The sequence below is a fragment of the Heterodontus francisci genome, chromosome 26, assembly GCF_036365525.1.
Source record: "Heterodontus francisci isolate sHetFra1 chromosome 26, sHetFra1.hap1, whole genome shotgun sequence".
NCBI classification, from domain to species: domain Eukaryota; kingdom Metazoa; phylum Chordata; class Chondrichthyes; order Heterodontiformes; family Heterodontidae; genus Heterodontus; species Heterodontus francisci.
The window spans coordinates 18,809,983-18,831,560 of NC_090396.1; the positions used below are offsets into that span (position 1 = coordinate 18,809,983).

At 42.8% G+C, this 21,578-nt stretch overlaps 1 protein-coding gene across 3 annotated transcripts in view; it reads left to right on the plus strand.

Moving 5' to 3' along the window:
• Positions 1–21,578, plus strand: part of evpla (envoplakin a) — a 120,972-nt gene that overhangs the window by 48,016 nt on the left and 51,378 nt on the right. For 2 of the 3 annotated variants that reach the window (XM_068057865.1, XM_068057866.1), the window contains 7 exons: positions 3,755–3,842; positions 4,987–5,141; positions 7,446–7,569; positions 9,357–9,488; positions 11,341–11,382; positions 13,812–13,973; positions 15,670–15,777. In XM_068057865.1, the coding sequence (XP_067913966.1) occupies positions 3,755–3,842; positions 4,987–5,141; positions 7,446–7,569; positions 9,357–9,488; positions 11,341–11,382; positions 13,812–13,973; positions 15,670–15,777 (811 nt within the window). Of the gene's footprint in view, positions 1–3,103; positions 3,146–3,754; positions 3,843–4,986; positions 5,142–7,445; positions 7,570–9,356; positions 9,489–11,340; positions 11,383–13,811; positions 13,974–15,669; positions 15,778–21,578 lie in introns of those variants that run through there. The other variant, XM_068057867.1, reaches the window with a different exon arrangement.

Consider the following 21,578-nt stretch of genomic DNA (forward strand, 5'->3'; position numbering starts at 1 on the left):
TTCAAAATATGAAACAGACTCAGTGCTAGACGATTGTAGATTGACATCATAAATCACAAAGGAAACCGTCCTCTCAGGTGCCCCATTTCCCCTCATATTCATCAAATCACTGTGATCCTTGAAGGAGTGCGACACACTTTGGGCGGCATTTTGTTCTCCCCCAGGCGTTGGGTTCCGTGGCGGGGGTGGGGGAGAGGCGGCCTGAAGATGGCTCCGGATGAGGCCCACCACGGATCTTGACACCGTGAGGGCCTGGCCCGATCCTCCTGGTGACGGCAAGGTTCGGTGGCAGCGAGGCGCCTTGGCAGCCCCCCTACTGCTGGGCGACAGGACCACAATTAAAATATTCAAATCAATAAAACGAATGAATTAACATACACTTACCTGCGATCTTGAGGACCTGCCGCGAGCTTCGGCGCAGCGGCCGGCATTCCTGCACTTTCAAATCCCGGTCCGGTGAAAGAGCGCCATGCTGGTGGGGAGGGGGGAGGAGGTAAGATTTTCAGTGAGGGAGAGTGGGGGATGGGGTCAAATAAACGTGATGGTGGGAAGGGTTGAACTGTAAATTTGGGAGGGTAAAGGTCAGATGATAAAGGTCAGTGTTTTGGGGGAAGGGCAAATAGTTAATGTAATTGTTATTGGGGGGTTGGGACACAGACAGCTGACACCATTGCCGGGGACGGATAGCCGCCACCCCCCCACGTGATTAGGGGAGGGCGAGCCGCCCTGGCTATTAAAATGAGCTGCCGTGCTTAAGATCTTGGCGGCTATTTGGCGTGCAGCCTACACGGGTGGGCAGCCATTTTTTGAGCTCGGCACCGAGATCGGCGGTGGGTTTTTAAAATCCAGCCCTTTTTAAAAGAAAAAAAGACTTGCATTTATATGGAGCCTTTCATGACCACCTGACGTCTCAAAGTGCTTTACAGCCAAGTACATTTTTTGAAGTGTAGTTACAAATGTAATGTAGGAAACACAGCAGCCATTTGCACACAGCAAGCTCCCACAAACCGCAATGTGATAATGACCAGCTAACTTGTTTTTGTGATGTTGATTGAGGAATAAATATTAGCCAAGACACCAGGGAGAATTCCGCTGCTCTTCTTCGAAATAGTGCTGATGGGATCTTTTATATCTGTCTGGTCAGATAGACAGGGCCTACGTTTAACATCATATCTGAAATACAGCACTTTCAACAGTGCAGTGGAGTGTCCACCTTGATTTTTAATGATTAAAAAGTGGAACGGGATTTGAACCCAAAAACCTTATGCTTCAATGGGAAAAGTGCTACCAAATGAGCCACAGCTGCATTACCGTACAGCATCTCACTTATCACTTCCAATGTTACGGCTCCTTGAGGTTCTGCTTTAAGCTGCCCTTGAAGTACTTACATTGTTCACCAGGAGATTGTTCCTTCTCCTCAACTGGAGATAGAATCACAGAACTGTTAAAGTGCAGAAGGAGGCCATTCTGCCCATCGTGTCTGCACCAGCTGTCTGAAAGAGCAATTCACTTAGTGCCGCTCCCCATAACCCTGCACATTCCTCCTTGTCCGATAACTGTCTAATTCCCTTTCGAATGCTTCAACTGAACCTGCCTCCACCACACTCTCAGGCAGCGCATTCAGACCTTAACCACTCGCCGTGTGAAAAAGTTTTTCCTCGTGTCACTTTTGCTTCTTTTACCAATTACTTTAAATCTGTGCCCTCTCGTTCTCAAACCTTTCATGCGTGGAACAGTTTTTCCTTATCTACTCTGTCCAAACCCCTCATCATTTGAATACCTCTAACAAATCTTCTCTATGTCTTCTTTTCTCCAAGGAAAAGTATCTCCAAGTATCTTCTTTGTGGCAAGTGCTGATTGCTTGTTTGTGCAACATGGCCCATCCATCACAATTGACCCTTGATCATTGAGGCCTCAATTGTGGTGAGGCCTCCATGCCTGACTACCATGATCCTGTCATCTGATGTTCATGCTGGATCACAGCCTGTGTGCATGGGACTTCTCTGGCACTTTAATATGCCCCGTAAAGTAGTCCAGGTCTTGGATATTTAGAATAAAGAAAGACAGTCATTTATATAGCTCTTTTCATGACCTCAGGAAATCCCGAAGTGCTTTATAACCAATTCAGTACCTTGTGAAGTGTTGTAAAGTAGGAAATATGACAATCAATTTGCAAAGAGCAAATTCCTGCAATCTTACATCACAACCTTTCTTGTCTCTTGAGAAGATTAATTAATGTTGATATAAGATTAGTTAATGGGTGACTACTTCACTATACACTATACCGAGGTTACATTAGCACTAGGTGTGAATTCAAAGCTGGGTCAAACCTAGTGACCTCACACATTTCAGGCTGACAGACAGCATCTTGAGAGCCAGGTCAGTGTGCTAGTGTTTGAATATTGGTTAGTGTGTTAGAGTTTGAGGCTCGGTCAGTGGGTTAGAGTTTGAGTCTCGGTCAGTGGGTTAGAGTTTGAGTCTCGGTCAGTGGGTTAGAGTTTGAGGCTCGGTCAGCGGGTTAGAGTTTGAGGCTCGGTCAGTGGGTTAGAGTTTGAGGTTTGATTCGGATGGTCCACTGGTTAGGTTGTTGGTAACTAGCGGACACAGAGAGGAAACAAGAATTTATTTACGTAGCAAGTTTGTTATTATCTGGAATGTTCTGCCTGCAAGGGTGATGGAAGGAGAATGAACAGTCACTTTCAGAAGGGAATTGGATAAATACTTTTGAAGGGGAATAATTTACAGGACAATGGGAAAAGTTGAGACTAGTGTTTTAGAAAGTGGTCTAGGGTTCCCTTTCAGCCTTCACCTGGTCTTACTGTAACAGGGTTTAATTTTAAACACAGTGTTTTTAGCTCCCCCTTGGTGAATCCTTGATCAGCGCTTTCCAATTATAAGGCAAAGAAACCAGCACAAACAGGCTTTCTTAGGCTTCAAGAAGAAAAGTGTAATTTTATTAAACTTAAACTCTAATTTGGTTGATGCCTACGGATGCACAACGTGCCTATGCTAGCATGCATACGCGATACACACAGGCAAATAGAGTCAGAAAAGTGCCGAAGAAATAAAGTGGAAAAGTTTGAGGCAATATCTGAAGAGTTGTTGTTGCGGTTCTTCGAGCTCACTGTAGAATCCTTGATTGTAGGTAGGTCTTGCGTTTTGTTGGGGCCCAGTGTTTTTCTTAAACCTTGTTTGCTGTAAGAGACTTTTCTCTCTTGGGGTTCCTGTGTCTCCAGTGGATTTGAAGTTCTGTGATAAAGAGATGGGAGCAGACAGGAGAGGCTGTGGTGAGTCAGCCAGGAGAGGTCTTTTCAATCCAGGAGAAAACAGCTTTCCCTGCAGGCTCTCAGTTCAAAACTGTACAATTCAGAAAAAAAAACAGACTGCTAAGCAGGTTAATCACGTGATCTGACCAAATCTGTTTGTGGATTATATTGGAGCAGGGGATAGCTCCTTTGTTCCAACACTGTTAATATGCAAAAATATTTTTCCAGCCAGGTGCCTGACAACCCCTTCTAATAGGCCTTCTCATCTTCCCAGCAACAATTTGAAATTTAATGTCCATGTGGCGAAATTAATATGCATCATTCCTGGCAGGTGGGGGCCTGCATGACACTAATATAACTCTTTCAAAGAGCTGGCACAGGCACGATGGGCCAATTGGCTACCTCCTGTACTGTATCATTCATTCTATGATTCCACAGAGCAGAAACATTTCACATGTTCCCTTCTGACCAACTCTTGTTTGTTTCAGTGATCTGCCTGTGCTGATCTCTCGGATGCAGAAGAATGGTGACCAGGTGGAAAAGGACATTCTAAGCACTGAGGATAAACTGCGAGCTGTGAGTATGATATCTTCAGTTGAGAAACCCAGGCAAGGGCTCATAACACAGGACAGCACCAAGGTTGAAAAGAGTAGGTGGGAACATGAGGTTAAACAAGAAAGAGTGATTAGATAAAAGAAAGAATTTTTATTTATATATTGCCTTTCACGTCCTCTCCGTGTCCCATTGAGCTCCAAGGCCAATTAAATACTTTTGAAGTGTAGTCACTGTTGTCGGAGAACACAGCAACTAATTAACTCCCCTGCTCTTCTTTGAACTAATGGCATGAGATCTTTTACATCCACCTGAGAGGGCAGACAATGGCGATGGATGAATGGGATTTGGTGCAAGGTAGAACTCGGGTAGCAGAGTTTGGATGCGCTCACATTTATGGAAGGTAAAACGTGGAGACCAGCCAGAAGTGCATTGGAATAGACAAGTCTAGAGGTAACAAAGGCATTGAATGAGGGTTTCAGCAGCAGATGAGCTGAGGCAGGTGTGAAGTTAGGCGATGTTATGGAGGTGGAAATAGGCGGTCTTAGTGATGGTACAGGAAAGTGGCTGGAAGCTCATTTTGGGGTCCGATCTGACGCCAAGGTAGCAAACAGACTGATTCAGCCTCAGACAGTGCCAGGAAGAGGGAACGAGTCGGTAGTTAGGGAATGGAGTTTGTAGTGGGGACTGAAGACAATGGCTTCAGTCTTCCCAGTCTTTAAGTGGAAGAAATTTCTGATCATCCAGTACTGGATGTTGGACAAGCAGTCTGACAATTTAGAAACAATGGAGGGGTCAAGAGAGGTGGTGGTAAGGTAGAGCTGGATGTCGCCAGCATACGTGTGAAAACGTTGCTGTGTTTTCAGATGATATCGCTGAGGGGGAGCATGTGGATGAGAAATAGGAGCGGTTCAAGGATAAGTCCTTGGGGGACACCAGAGGTAACGGTGAAGGAGTGGGAAGAGAAGCCATTACAGGAGATTCTCTGGCTATGATTAGATTGACAGATAGACGGAAGTTTATAATGGGGTCAAATTGATACAAAATGCGACAAAAACCTGACAATAGGAACTGGGGTTTCTTGACACAAAGTGCATGCAGATTTGATACTTTTTTTTACATTATAGATAGATTTGACCTTTTTTTTAATCTTGATTGATTATTTCAGGATACACTAAACTACCAGAACAAGCGTCCATTCAGATATGAGACTATGAACAATGAGAGTTTGGCCCGCTCAGAAGGACTCCTTAAGGACCTTTACCTGGATGTAGACAAGGCAAAGAAGCTGAAACACCCACAGGCAAATGAGATTGAAAAAGAGTGAGTTGAAAGTTAAGGGGTACTGTACTGTAGTGTACTGGAGGCCTGGATTAATAATCTGGGGAATGTGAGTTCAAATCCCACCAGGACTGCTTGGGAAGTTAAATTCTGGAAAATCTGGAACCAAAAAGCTCGTATCAGTAAAAGTGAACACAAAACTGTCAGATTGTCATAAATCCCCAACTGGTTCACTAATGTCCTTTAGGGGATGGATACCTGCTGTCCTTATCCAGTCTGGTCCATATGTGACTCCAGTCCAACACCAATGTGGCTGACTGTTAACTTCCCTCTGAAGTGGCCTGTAGGAGGAGAAGATCCACCACCACTTTCTCAGAGCAACTAGTGATGGGCAATAAATGTGGTCTTGCCAGCCCCACCCACATCCTGAGAATAAACAGAAAAAGTAATTATTCCATTTAAGTTCATATTTTATTCCAAACTGTCAGTCACCATAGGCATATTACTGTTCTTGCACTGTGCTCACACCAACAGTGATGGGGGCATAAACAGAGTCAGTTTGAAACTGTCATAGGCCAGTTTGAAAGGAGGAAAGAGTCTGGGACCATGGGGGGAAGCGATTCCGGCCCAGCATGGCTTGAACCCATCAGGTTTTGTGTCCATGTACTTTTGGTTCAGATTCCAGACCTTCTCAAAGATATGGAGAACCATGGGCATGTGGAAATGGATGACAAGCTGGAATCTAATTCGGAGTTTAGATGGATCACATACAAGATAATGGACATGTGGGCGTGAGTTGTCACATTTTGTTTTAAAGCTCTTGTTAAGCGGGTTACACGATGTTAAAGGCCCTATGCAAATGCACATTTTTGTTGCAGGTGGTGCTCGAATCAAGGAGCTTGGATGTTTTACATATAGAATCATATAAATTAAAGCACTGAGGCCATCTGGTGACATCTAATCTAATCCCATTTCCCTTCACTTTCTTCATATCCTTGTATATTCTTCCTTTTGAAATACTTATTTAATTCCTTTTTAATGATACTATAATCTTAAACCCAATAATGACTTGTAGTCATGCATTCCACATTCCAATAACCTTCTGCGTGAAATTAAATGAACTTTCCCCTTCATTTCTCTGCAGCAATAAATCTCAGCTTGTGCACCTTGTGACCAATTCAACTGTGACCAGTGGAAACAAAATCGTTCACTATTTAGCCTCTCAAGACACTTCATAATTTGGAAAGTGTCAACTACATCCCTTGCTTAAATTTCTTAACCAGAAAATTCAGTGGAAAAAGCCCCAAATACTGACCCTTTCTTCACAACTATAACTTCTTCTTCTGGTCTCATTGTGTAGAATATTCACTGTCCCCCTCTGTGGGTTTCCTATAATGGGGTGACCTTTGGGTGTTGGAATTGCTACCTAAAGAATAAAGGGTGAGGTGAGGAGAAACTTCTCCACATCAGAGTGTCCTTAGGACATGGCATGCCTGAACAGAAACACTGGACAATGCAGAATCCAGAATCACTTTTTAAAGGGAGATGGATATATATTTGAAAAAAGAAATATTTAATCGGGTCTGGGCAAATACTGGGGAACTGAGATTAAAAGGATAGATTTTTCAAAGAGTAGCATAGGCATGACTGGATGAATTGCCTCTTGTGCTATGAAATTTTATGATTCTGTGCTTGTTATAGGTTGGAATCAGTTAGTATATCAGGGGCAACTTTCTGAGTCCAGGCCTCCCGATGGGGAGTCTTACACATTGGCCGAAAACACTGGAAATTCAGAGGAGGGCTGTCCATAGTTTTCCCAATGGGCACTTACAGACAAACGTTTTGATACTTGCAATGAGCAAGGCTCCCAGGTGACATCAGGGACTTGGAAATTCATCGCTAAGGAATAACGGATACCTTGGAGTGAATTATAGACTGGGATCTAATGGAGGACCTCGTTTGTTTTATATATTGAGTAACAGATAGGAGTGAGATACAGGATGGGATCTAAGTGAGGGGCTTGGGTGGTTTATATATGGGTGTGTATATGTGCTGGAGTCTCTAGAGTGGAATTTCAACCCCCGGACTCAACAGCAACTGTCAGCCACGGCTGACAACTGACAATAGGCTGGAATCAAGATGGCATCTTGTGAAGTGTCAACAATCACAGTAGAAACCATAGAAACTAAAGAAAAATTACAGCACAGAAGGAGGCCATTCAGCCAATCGTGTCTGCGCCGGCCGAAAAAACTAGCTGGCCAATCTAATCAGTAGAATCACTGCGAGGTTAACCGGCAAGAACTTGTCATTATTTTAAAGACATATTTAATGTTTGTTTCTGTTTAGTGTCAAGAGAATGCACGAACGTTGGGTACAACAGTGCTCAAAATATCGAGACCTCTATGAGAAGATCAGATTACCCAGAACAGATAATTCTGTGGATTGGCCTGACATCCTGGCACAGAAGCAGGTACAGTACCCACCTTCCACTATAACCCTGACCAGGAGGCTCTGGACCAGGATATGCAGCAGGAGGCAGCTTGAGTCCATTTCTGTAAACCTGAGGTCATCCAAACCTATGCTACCCCTATCCTAACTTGCACCAAGTCCCGTTCACCCATCATCCCTGTGCTCGCTGACCTGCCTTGGCTCCCAGTCCATCAACGTCTCAAGTTTAAAATTCTCATCCTCATTTTCAAATCCCATCCTGGCCTCACCTCTCCCTAACCATGTAACATCCGTGCCTCCAGCTGCCGGGGCCCTAAGTTCTGGAATCTTTCCCTGAACCACTCCTCCTTTCTATCTCTCCTTCCACCTGTTAAGCCTGTCCTTAAAATCTGCCATTTTGACCAAGCTTTTGGTCACCTGTCCTCATATATCGTTATGTGGCTTGGAGTCAAATTTTGGCTGTCTATGCTCCTTTGAAATGCCTGGGGCGCATTTTACTGTGTTAAATGTGCTATATAAATGCAAGTTGTTGTTGTTGAGTAACCAACCAGCAGCCCTGATTCAAAAACCAAAGTTCAGTGTAGATCACCGTTCTATTGAAGGGTCTTCGACCTGTAACGTTAACTCTTTCTCTCTCCACAGATGCTGCCTGACCGGCTGAGTATTTTTGGCATTTTCTGCTTTGATTTTAAATTTCCAGCATCTGCAATATTTTGCTTTTGTAGACTATGGGGCCCTTGGTTTACAGGATATTTTATATATACTGTTTATCTTCACATTTATGGAACGTTCTTTTTGCCTTACACTGACACCAAAGGGTAGAAATTGCTCTGATTTCTAGGGGTCATGTGTTTACTGTAATGCAGAGCAACCAGGCAACCTTTGACCCCTAAGATTGGGATAACGGTTCCAAACTAGCAACGATTCATTTTTACCCTGATAGCATGAGCTCATTTGAAGGACAAAATTAAAATGTTTGAGCAGGAGCTACTGGGCTAAGTGGCTTTCAGATTAAAGTTGAAGGATTTTGATAGAGTAGATAAGGTGAAACTGTTTTCATTGGCGGCTGGGTTGGTAACCAGAGGAGACAATTTAAAGTAACTGGGAAAGAACCAGAGAGGCAGATGAGCAGAACTTTCTCTACACAGCGAGTTGTTATGAACTGGAATGCACTGCCTGAAATGATGTTGGAAACAGATTCGATTATATCTTTCAAAAGGGAATTGGATAAATACCTGCAAAGGAGAAAAAGTTGCAGGGCGATGGGGAAAGAGCAAGGGAGTGGGACTAATTAGGTAGAACTTTCAAAGAGCCCGCACAGACTTGATGGGCCAAATGGCCTTCATCGGTGCTGTATATTCTATAAAAGTTAGGAAAAACCCTGACTGTCCAGCTCACTCATTTCATTCCTTCTAAACTTAAAGATTTCACCAGCAAATGAGGATTAGTGTGTAGTGCTCTGTATATGAATGGCCCCCACGTATCCTCCAGAGTTACTGCTCTCTGGTTGCAAAGCTGTACACCCCCAAGTCGCATCTTGCCTCTTCAGCTCTCTGCAGTGCTACAACGTTAAACTTGCACCCTTAAGTTTCCTGACCCTCGTACCCTTTATCCTCTATCTCAGCATTATACACTGACACCATCTCCATCTCCGTGTTATGGACAGACTCCATCTCCATCTGTGTTATACACAGACTCCATCCCCACCTCAGTATTATAGACAGACTCCACCCCTATCTCATTTTTACACAAAGACTTTACCACCTCGTATTCCATGTAGGTTTAACATCTCCATTTCTATGTTCACAGGCAGAGATCAATAATGGTGCTTATGGACCACAGTTACCAGAATTGGAAAGACAGATTGCAAGTCACCACATATTGAGTAAAGAAATTGAAGCTTATGGACCAGAAATCAGCAACCAGACCATCACCAACCCGGTAAGGAAAAGTGGGTGATGTGGGGACAGCCAACATCTGCGAGCTATGGAGGTTACAGCCAACTTTCCAGCCCAATATTTACTATGGCATATTTTATTTCGAGATTGTCGCTATTTCAGAAATGTTTCTGGGTCCTACAGCCCAAAGGAGAGAAGCTCGTACTCCAACTCATGAGTTGGTGCTCGATATTGGTAGGCAGGCAAGATGTTTTCATTGCGGAAATCCCACCCTCCCCCCTTGACAATTAAAATGAACAGTTTCAGCAAATCAACACTCTGAGAGAGAATGTTTTAATTGCAGACAGAACGAGCAGTGCCGCCCTTTAAATTCCCACTACTTGCCAGCTGTTCTCTAATGGCTTATTTGATTGGATTATATGCCCATGGCTGTCGGCTATGGCTTTGTGCTAGCACTCTTGGCTCTAATCCAGAAAGCTGGGGCTTCAAGTCCCACTCCAGAAATATGAGTGACTGAGGGAATGTTATGTTATTAAGGTCCTGTCTTTCTGATACAATGCTAAACTGAGGTCCAACCCTCAAGGCCATTAACAGCCAACCAACAATTGTGGATTTGTAGTCACACACAGACCCCACCAGTTAGGGTCGGCATGTTTTCTTCCCTGATGGATAGCTGTGAACCAGCCAGATTCTTACAACAATCCGGCAGTTTTCATGGTTATTTTTCTGATACTAGCCCCAAAATTTCCAGATCTGTTGAATTTGTTACGAAAGTGCTTCCATTTTTAAAAAGCTCTTTTTTTGAGGACTTGTGTTAAAAGTAAAAAGATTCCATGGATGTGTTTTTTTTTACCAAGTTCACCGAAAGGACACTTGAGATGTTGTTTGAAAACCACCTGTGCTTTGGGTTCAGTAAACAACAGAACCTTTGGAGACTTGGGGAAAAATGTTTATAGAGAAACCACACGTCAAGGTTTATGGAGGTCAGGAGGTTGACTCTCTGTTTGGGGTTTGGAAATTGTTTTCAGTTTTTGTTGGGTGTTCACTGTTTGAAGACAGTTGGTGTTTTCCTGCGAAGTGAAAAGAAACCATCCAGCTCACCTCCTTCTCTACCTCCTTGAAGAAATCCTGCAAAAATCCAGTGTGGGAAAGTTAAAATCCCTGGTGCTGCAAAGCTCCTGAGAAGCTGAGAAAAATCCTGCAGTTCAAGTGTGTCCTGGTGGAAGAACCCTGAAGCCACATTTCTCCTGGAAAGCCCACTCAAAAATTCTTGACATCTCCTGAATGGACTGCTTCTGAAACGATCCCAGTGACCCGTCTGTGTATACCTGGACACCAGGCCAATAAAGGGACAACTGACTTCCTTCCATATCTTCTTTATTTGTCAAGAATTAGCACGTATTTGGCCAAAGTAATTTTTTTTTTGTCTTTTTTTGTACCTCTGCAGAGAATTTCTGTACTTTTCTAGTGTGTGAGTGTAATTGGGGAATTTAAAAAGGGAACATTCATATTTCAATCTGTGTGTTAATGCTTTGCTTCATTACTGGTTAAGTCTTGTTTTATAGTAAACTGATAATTTTGTTGTTTATTAAAGGTACCTGGTTGGTGTATTTTATTTCAGGATTTAAAAAAAATAGACTGTATGATTGGCTGCACAGGTAACCGGGTAAACATTTAGATATATGTTGTGCCCTGTGGAGAAGTGGAACTAGAAAAGATTCCTCCAACCTCGGTCATAACAAATTCAATTTCAATACTTGGCCACGGTGGGATTTGAACCCACGACCGCTATGAGGCATCTCCTCTAGGCTTCTGTTTTAGATGGTGGACCTTCTGCAAATTGGAAGATGTTCCTTTATAGAGGCCATTACTGATATCTTTTCTTTGACTTGCAGGAGGAACTCAAGAATGCCCAGAAGCAGTACAAAAACCTGTTGGTGAGTCACCATTGCTTGGTTGCATGTGAGCTTTGTAGGGCATATGCAAGCCCATGGAAGTACATCAGTTCATTCAGTGCCAGTCCATTCACTTCAGTCCATTCAGTGTCAATCCACTCATGGTCAGTACATCAGCATCCATCTGTTCAGCGTCAGGTTCAGGGTCAGTCCGCTCGGGGTCAGTCCGCTCGGGGTCAATCTGCTCGGGGTCAGTCCATTCAGTGTCAATCCATTCAGGGTCAGTCTGCTCAGGGTCAATCTGCGCAGGGTCAGTCCGTTCAGTGCACTTGTTGGTGGAGACGGAAGGAGCGCTCATGAGCTTGAGCAATGCCCTTTTTTTGGGAATCAGTTCCATAGTTGTAAGTTGCAGCTCTCAGCTCTTTCCACTCTCCTCGCTAGTTGCAGCTCCCACCAGCCTGCACAGGTTGCTGCAGTGGGCCAATTTCCAAGGCTGCACAGGCTCTTATTCTTTGACCTAACCTCCAGCTGTATTGTAATTTGAAGGAGGATTTTTGCCCCCGATGGGGGTGAGTACAGTGGTGGGCAGGTGTGAAAATTTGTGCTGTCGGCCAGTGTGCCAGTTTCTTGGCACCATCCCACCCCAGGCCATTATCCCAGAGGCGGGATGTGCAGGAACAACAGGGCTCCCCGTTCACAAGCAGTGGATAGCCAATTGAGCTTGTTGAAGACCGATTAAGGCCTATTGTCAGAGGCCAACTGGAAAAGTCCAGTTGGTGAACAGTGTAGCTGCCTGGAGGCAGGCTCTCAGTGCAGACTGGGGAGAAGGGGCCAGCACTCCAGGCAGTCTTAGAGGCTCTCCCCACCTGCCTGGCTTCACCTGCAGCTGCAGGTCGCCCTTAGAGGGGCCCCCCCTCCCACAATGGTGGCCTGGCTCTAACAGCATTCTTTTATTTTAAAGCGAAAAAGTTGCCTGTGGCTACCCCCTCACTCTCTCCTACCTGAAAAAACAGCCTGCTGCTGCTTCAGTGCTGGATGGCCTCCAGGTATGAGGGCCCACCAGCCATCCTTAATTGGATGGCTTGTCCTCCCTCTGGCCTTCAATTGGCCAGTTCAGGGATATCACACAGTGTGGGCTCCTCGCCCCCCTTAAGCCATGATGTCGGGGTCCACAAGCCTGCTGTTTAAATCACCTACAAACGATTAGGGTATATTGGAGACCTGTGCACACAGAGGCCAAATTCACAGTTGTCACTCTTGAAAATAAATGTGCACAAACATGTCTGATTCAGTGATTCTATATCCATCCCATCAGAACACTCAACCTCATATACCCCTCTAGCTAAAGACGCTGGTGGTGGTAATCTTCTGAATAATCTCTCCTTCTTAAATTGTTTCTATCTCTTCCATTTATGTTTCTCTCCTCCTTCATCTTCATCTCTCAACTAACTTTAGTTTTGCTGCTCTTACTTTTCTCTTTCTGTTTTTCCCTGTCCCTCCTTTTTGCAGTTTGCTGGGGCTAAAGAGCACTTCAGCTGACTTCCTGGGTTTCACTGCATGTCTATCCATCTGGCTGTCTATGTGCCTGTCTGACACTGTTTCAGATGCCAGACTCTCTGCTATTTCTTCACTGTCACTGAGTTAAAATCTTGGACCTAACCCTACCGGCATGTACCTACACCACATGGACTGCAGCGGTTCAAGAAGGCAGCTCACCACCACCTTCTCAAGGGCAATTAGGGATGGGCAGTAAATGCTGGCCTAGCCAGTAACGCCCACATGCCACAAACGAATGCAAAAAAAAGAAACAGAGGCATCAATAAGTCCTTTCCGCTACAAATTTCTCTGTGTCGTCGGCAAACTCAGGACTCAATGTCTTTGCCGCTCATGTACCTCTGTCTCCCTCTGCTTGCACACACAATTGTCCCCTATTATGTTCTCCCATCCAGTTTTGTCTGCTCCCTGCTTTGTTCTTCAGCTGCTCTCAACACACCTACTAATCAAATGGCCTGCCCCCCATCAACCCCAGCAATACATTTTCTAAGTTTGACTGTTGAAGACCAGTTCCTGTCATCAGTTAGTCCTCTATTGTGGTCTGATGTTGAGGCCTCTCTGTTCCTTTTTTTTTTATTCATTCATGGGATAATGGTGTCACTGGCTAGGCCAGCATTTATTGCCCATCTCTAATTACCTTTGAGAAGGTGGTGGTGAGTCATCTTCATGAACTCCTGCAATCCATGTGGTGTAGGTACACCCTGTTAGGAAGGGAGTTCCAGGATTTTAACTGAGCGACAGTGAAGAAATGGCAATATAGTTCCAAGTCAGAATAATGTGTGGCTTGGAGGGGAACTTGCAGATGGTGCTGTTCCCAACTGCTACCTTTGTCCTTCTAGGTGGTAGAGCTGGTGGGTTTAGAAGGTACTGTTTGTGTCCTGTAGCTTTCTAGAAGAGTTGTGTTTGTTTTTCTTCAGGAATCCTCCAAGCTGCGAGGCCACCAATTGGACAGTCTCTATGACTACATGCAGAACTGTACCAAACAGCTGGTATTCATGAGTGACCAACAAGAAAAGGTCCTGAACCAGGACTGGAGTGACAGGATGTTGGAACCAGAGGAGGTCCGCAAGCAGTACGAGGTGAGTGGGGATTCTAGGAAATTCAGGCCTACAAATTACCATTGACAACATTAACATAAAGCGTTTGCTCAGCGCTCCTATTTCAGTGAAGAGTTTTAAATGACTTTGTGTCGGTGTTAAAATAATGGAGATAGGAATGTTATATTAACTTGTACACTAATATAGCTTACTGTCATTTTTTAACCCTTGATATACAACCATCTATCAGCATTTTTAATACATTTGATTTAAATGTTATTTTATTTTTCCTTCCTTGTACTGCTGAAAGAACTCATTCACAATTTCATTAAAACCAAAGATCAAAGGGACACTTTCCCACTGTCCTTACAGCCTTACTAACCCATAGGCAGGAAGATCAGCAGTAAGACAAAATGGTACACGCCCAGGGTTGCAAAGGGTTAATTTGGGACATATACCAGGAAGTACTGTGCACAATTCTGGTCACCACACGATAGGAAGGATGTGATTGCACTGGAGAGGGTGCAGAGGAGATTCACCAGGATGTTGCCTGGGCTGGAGCATTTCAGCTATGAAGAGAGACTGAATAGGCTAGGGTTGTTTTCCTTAGAGCAGAGAAGGCTGAGGGGGGAGACGACTGAGGTATACAAAATTATGAGTGGCATTGATAGGTTAGATAGGAAGAAACCTTTTCCCTTAGCGGAGGGGTCAATAACCAGGGGGCAAAGATTTAAGGTAAGGGGCAGGATGTTTTAGAGGGGATTTGAGGAAAAATGTTTTCACTGAGGTTGGTTGGAACCTGGAATGCAGTGCCTGAAGAGGTGGTAGAGGCAGGAACCCTCACAACATTTAAGATGTATTTAGATGAACACTTGAAATGCCATAGCATGCAAGACTACGGGCCAAGTGTTGGAAAATGGGATTAGAATAGTTAGGGGCTTGATGGCCGGCACAGACACGATGGGCCTAAGGGCCTGTTTCTGTGCTGTATAACTCTATCACTCTATGACTCTAAGTATTTAATTATACTATTATTTATTGTTATTTCATCCCATCCCGGACCACTGTCTCAGGCTGAACCAGACTCTTCACAACCTCAGTTTCTGATTTGACCCTGAATTGAGTTTCCAAACCCATATCCTCTCCATCACCAAGGCTGCTTACATCCATCTCTGTAATTTCACCTGTCTCTACTCTTGCTTCAGCCCATCTTCTGCTGAAACGCTCATTCATGCAATTGCTAACTCAGCCTGAATGTTGGCCTGTATTTTACTGTGGGCATCGGGACCCCACGTCTTGGTAAAAAGCAGGTCCTGACTTAGTACCTGCCAGCAGCGGCACCTGCTCAGCAAGTTTACTGCAGGCGGCTGCCTGATTTGCTGCCTGTGGGCTCACCGTCCAATTAAGGACAATGGGCAAGCACCTGATTTTTTTTTTTAAATCACAGGGCCGAGTGTTGGAGTGGAAACCCTTCTGGGTAGATTATTGGGGCCACGGGGGCTGCCTCCCCGATCCGCAGCCCGTCTTTGGCGAAAATGCCCTAGTGGCGGGACTGTGATGAGAGTCAACCAACATGGCTCCTTGCGATTGTACCTGCTTCCCCCACCACCCAGCCTGCTTCCTGGAGGCCAGTAAATTCCTGGGTCTTAACGCTGTTACTCCCTCCACAGATGCTGCCTGACACATTGAATATTCCCATCTTTTTTATGTACGAATCCTCTGTTCCATTTATCTCCAGAGCTTTAAAGAAAATGGGCTGCTAGATGAGGAAGCAGCTGTTAATAGAATTCAGGATGACGGCGAGCGACTGATGAAGCTGAAGCACCCCGGCAACCCTGCGATTGAGGTACAGATCAATAACCAATCACATACCAGTCTGTACAGATCAATAACCAATCACATACCAGGGTGTACAGATTACTAACTAATCATATGCCCGGGAGGTACAGATTACCAACCAATCATATGCCAGGGTGGTACAGATCACTAACCAATCATATACCAGGGTGTACAGATTACCAACTGGAACTGAAACATTCCAAACCAACAAAACTGAAACATTCCAAAGCAATGGAACTGAAACATTCCAAAGCAATGGAACTGAAACATTCCGAAGGAACCAAACTGTAACATTCCAAACCAATGGAACTGTAACAGTCCAAACCAATGGAACTGAAATGTTCCAAACCAATGGAGCTGAAACGTTCCAAACCAATGGAACTGAAACATTCTGAATGAACCAAACTGAAACATTCCAAACCAACGGAACTGAAATGTTCCAAACCAATGGAACTGAAATGTTCCAAACCAATGGAACTGAAACATTCCGAATGAACCAAACTGAAACATTCCAAACCAACGGAACTGAAAGGTTCCAAACCACTGGAACTACAACGTTCCAAACCAATGGAACTGAAATGTTCCAAACCAATGGAACTGAACCATTCCGAATGAATCAAACTGAAACATTCCAAACCAACGGAACTGAAAGGTTCCAAACCAATGGAACTACAACGTTCCAAACCAATGGAACTGAAATGTTCCAAACCAATGGAACTGAACCATTCCGAATGAACCAAACTGTAACATTCCAAACCAATGGAACTGAACCATTCCGAATGGACCAAACTGTAACATTCCAAACCAAAGGAACTGAAATGTTCCAAACCAATGGAACTGAACCATTCCGAATGAACCAAACTGTAACATTCCAAACCAATGGAACTGAACCATTCCGAATGAACCAAACAGTAACATTCCAAACCAAAGGAACTGAAATGTTCCAAATCAATGGAACTGAACCATTCCGAATGAACCAAACTGTAACATTCCAAACCAAAGGAACTGAAATGTTCCAAACCAATGGAACTGAACCATTCCGAATGAACCAAACTGTAACATTCCAAACCAATGGAACTGAACCATTCCGAATGAACCAAACAGTAACATTTCAAACCAAAGGAACTGAAATGTTCCAAACCAATGGAACTGAACCATTCCGAATGAACCAAACTGTAACATTCCAAACCAAAGGAACTGAAATGTTCCAAACCAATGGAACTCAACCATTCCGAATGAACCAAACTGTAACATTCCAAACCAATGGAACTGAACCATTCCGAATGAACCAAACTGTAACATTCCAAACCAAAGGAACTGAAATGTTCCAAACCAATGGAACTGAACCATTCCGAATGAACCAAACTGTAACATTCCAAACCAATGGAACTGAAACGTTCCGAACCAATGGAACTGAAATGTTCCAAACCAATGGAACTGAAACATTCTGAATGAACCAAACTGCAACATTCCAAACCAATGGAACTGAACCATTCCGAATGAACCAAACTGTAACATTCCAAACCAATGGAACTGAAATGTTCCAAACCAATGGAACTAAAACATTCCAAACCAATAAAACTGAAATGTTCCAAACCAATGGAACTGAACCATTCCGAATGAACCAAACTGTAACATTCCAAACCAATGGAACTGAAATGTTCCAAACCAATGGAACTAAAACATTCCAAACCAAAGGAACTGAAATGTTCCAAACCAATGGAACTGAACCATTCCGAATGAACCAAACTGTAACATTCCAAACCAATGGAACTGAAATGTTCCAAACCAATGGAACTAAAACATTCCAAACCAAAGGAACTGAAATGTTCCAAACCAATGGAACTAAACCATTCCGAATGAACCAAACTGTAACATTCCAAACCAATGGAACTGAAATGTTCCAAACCAATGGAACTAAAACATTCCAAACCAATGGAACTAAAACATTCCAAACCAATGGAACTGAAATGTTCCAAACCAATGGAACTGAAATGTTCCAAACCAATGGAACTGAACCATTCCGAATGAACCAAACTGTAACATTCCAAACCAATGGAACTGAAATGTTCCAAACCAATGGAACTAAAACATTCCAAACCAAAGGAACTGAAATGTTCCAAACCAATGGAACTAAACCATTCCGAATGAACCAAACTGTAACATTCCAAACCAATGGAACTGAAATGTTCCAAACCAATGGAACTAAAACAATCCAAACAAAAGGAACTGAAATGTTCCAAACCAATGGAACTGAAATGTTCCAAACCAATGGAACTGAACCATTCCAAATGAACCAAACTGGAACATTCCAAACCAATGGAACTGAAATGTTCCAAACCAATGGAACTAAACCATTCCAAACCAAAGGAACTGAAATGTTCCAAACCACTGGAACTGAAGCATTCCGAATGAACCAAACTGTAACATTCCAAACCAATGGAACTGAAATGTTCCAAACCAATGGAACTAAAACATTCCAAATCAATGGAACTGAACCATTCCGAATGAACCAAACTGTAACATTCCAAACCAATGGAACTGAAATGTTCCAAACCAATGGAACTAAAACATTCCAAACCAATAAAACTGAAATGTTCCAAACCAATGGAACTGAACCATTCCGAATGAATCAAACTGTAACATTCCAAACCAATGGAACTGAAATGTTCCAAACCAATGGAACTAAAACGTTCCAAACCAAAGGAACTGAAATGTTCCAAACCAATGGAACTGAACCATTCCGAATGAACCAAACTGTAACATTCCAAACCAATGGAACTGAAATGTTCCAAACCAATGGAACTAAAACATTCCAAACCAAAGGAACTGAAATGTTCCAAACCAATGGAACTAAACCATTCCGAATGAACCAAACTGTAACATTCCAAACCAATGGAACTGAAATGTTCCAAACCAATGGAACTAAAACATTCCAAACCAAAGGAACTGAAATGTTCCAAACCAATGGAACTGAAATGTTCCAAACCAATGGAACTAAACCATTCCGAATGAACCAAACTGTAACATTCCAAACCAATGGAACTGAAATGTTCCAAACCAATGGAACTAAAACAATCCAAACAAAAGGAACTGAAATGTTCCAAACCAATGGAACTGAAATGTTCCAAACCAATGGAACTGAACCATTCCAAATGAACCAAACTGGAACATTCCAAACCAATGGAACTGAAATGTTCCAAACCAATGGAACTAAACCATTCCAAACCAAAGGAACTGAAATGTTCCAAACCAATGGAACTGAAGCATTCCGAATGAACCAAACTGTAACATTCCAAACCAATGGAACTGAAATGTTCCAAACCAATGGAACTAAAACATTCCAAATCAATGGAACTGAACCATTCCGAATGAACCAAACTGTAACATTCCAAACCAATGGAACTGAAATGTTCCAAACCAATGTAACTAAAACATTCCAAACCAATAAAACTGAAATGTTCCAAACCAATGGAACTGAACCATTCCGAATGAATCAAACTGTAACATTCCAAACCAATGGAACTGAAATGTTCCAAACCAATGGAACTAAAACATTCCAAACCAAAGGAACTGAAATGTTCCAAACCAATGGAACTGAACCATTCCGAATGAACCAAACTGTAACATTCCAAACCAATGGAACTGAAATGTTCCAAACCAATGGAACTAAAACATTCCAAACCAAAGGAACTGAAATGTTCCAAACCAATGGAACTAAACCATTCCGAATGAACCAAACTGTAACATTCCAAACCAATGGAACTGAAATGTTCCAAACCAATGGAACTAAAACATTCCAAACCAAAGGAACTGAAATGTTCCAAACCAATGGAACTGAAATGTTCCAAACCAATGGAACTGAACCATTCCGAATGAACCAAACTGTAACATTCCAAACCAATGGAACTGAAATGTTCCAAACCAATGGAACTAAAACATTCCAAACCAAAGGAACTGAAATGTTCCAAACCAATGGAACTAAACCATTCCGAATGAACCAAACTGTAACATTCCAAACCAATGGAACTGAAATGTTCCAAACCAATGGAACTAAAACAATCCAAACCAAAGGAACTGAAATGTTTCAAACCAATGGAACTGAAATGTTCCAAACCAATGGAACTGAACCATTCCGAATGAACCAAACTGGAACATTCCAAACCAATGGAACTGAACCATTCCGAATGGGCCAAGCTGTAACATTCCAAACCAAAGGAACTGAAATGTTCCAAACCAATGGAACTGAACCATTCCGAATGAACCAAACTGTAACATTCCAAACCAATGGAACTGAAATGTTCCAAACCAATGGAACTAAAACATTCCAAACCAAAGGAACTGAAATGTTCCTAACCAATGGAACTGAACCATTCCGAATGAACCAAACTGTAACATTCCAAACCAATGGAACTGAAATGTTCCAAACCAATGGAACTAAAACAATCCAAACCAAAGGAACTGAAATGTTCCAAACCAATGGAACTAAAACATTCCAAACCAAAGGAACTGAAATGTTCCAAACCAATGGAACTAAACCATTCCGAATGAACCAAACTGTAACATTCCAAACCAATGGAACTGAAATGTTCCAAACCAATGGAACTAAAACAATCCAAACCAAAGGAACTGAAATGTTTCAAACCAAAGGAACTGAAATGTTCCAAACCAATGGAACTGAACCATTCCGAATGAACCAAACTGTAACATTCCAAACCAATGGAACTGAATCATTCCGAATGAACCAAACAGTAACATTCCAAACCAAAGGAACTGAAATGTTCCAAACCAGTGGAACTGAACCATTCCGAATGAACCAAACTGTAACATTCCAAACCAAAGGAACTGAAATGTTCCAAACCAATGGAACTCAACCATTCCGAATGAACCAAACTGTAACATTCCAAACCAATGGAACTGAACCATTCCGAATGAACCAAACTGTAACATTCCAAACCAAAGGAACTGAAATGTTCCAAACCAATGGAACTGAACCATTCCGAATGAACCAAACTGTAACATTCCAAACCAATGGAACTGAAATGATCCAAACCAATGGAACTGAACCATTCCGAATGAACCAAACTGTAACATTCCAAACCAATGGAACTGAAACGTTCCGAACCAATGGAACTGAAATGTTCCAAACCAATGGAACTGAAACATTCTGAATGAACCAAACTGCAACATTCCAAACCAATGGAACTGAACCATTCCGAATGAACCAAACTGTAACATTCCAAACCAATGGAACTGAAATGTTCCAAACCAATGGAACTAAAACATTCCAAACCAATAAAACTGAAATGTTCCAAACCAATGGAACTGAACCATTCCGAATGAACCAAACTGTAACATTCCAAACCAATGGAACTGAAATGTTCCAAACCAATGGAACTAAAACATTCCAAACCAAAGGAACTGAAATGTTCCAAACCAATGGAACTGAACCATTCCGAATGAACCAAACTGTAACATTCCAAACCAATGGAACTGAAATGTTCCAAACCAATGGAACTAAAACATTCCAAACCAAAGGAACTGAAATGTTCCAAACCAATGGAACTAAACCATTCCGAATGAACCAAACTGTAACATTCCAAACCAATGGAACTGAAATGTTCCAAACCAATGGAACTAAAACATTCCAAACCAAAGGAACTGAAATGTTCCAAACCAATGGAACTAAACCATTCCGAATGAACCAAACTGTAACATTCCAAACCAATGGAACTGAAATGTTCCAAACTAATGGAACTAAAACATTCCAAACCAAAGGAACTGAAATGTTCCAAACCAATGGAACTG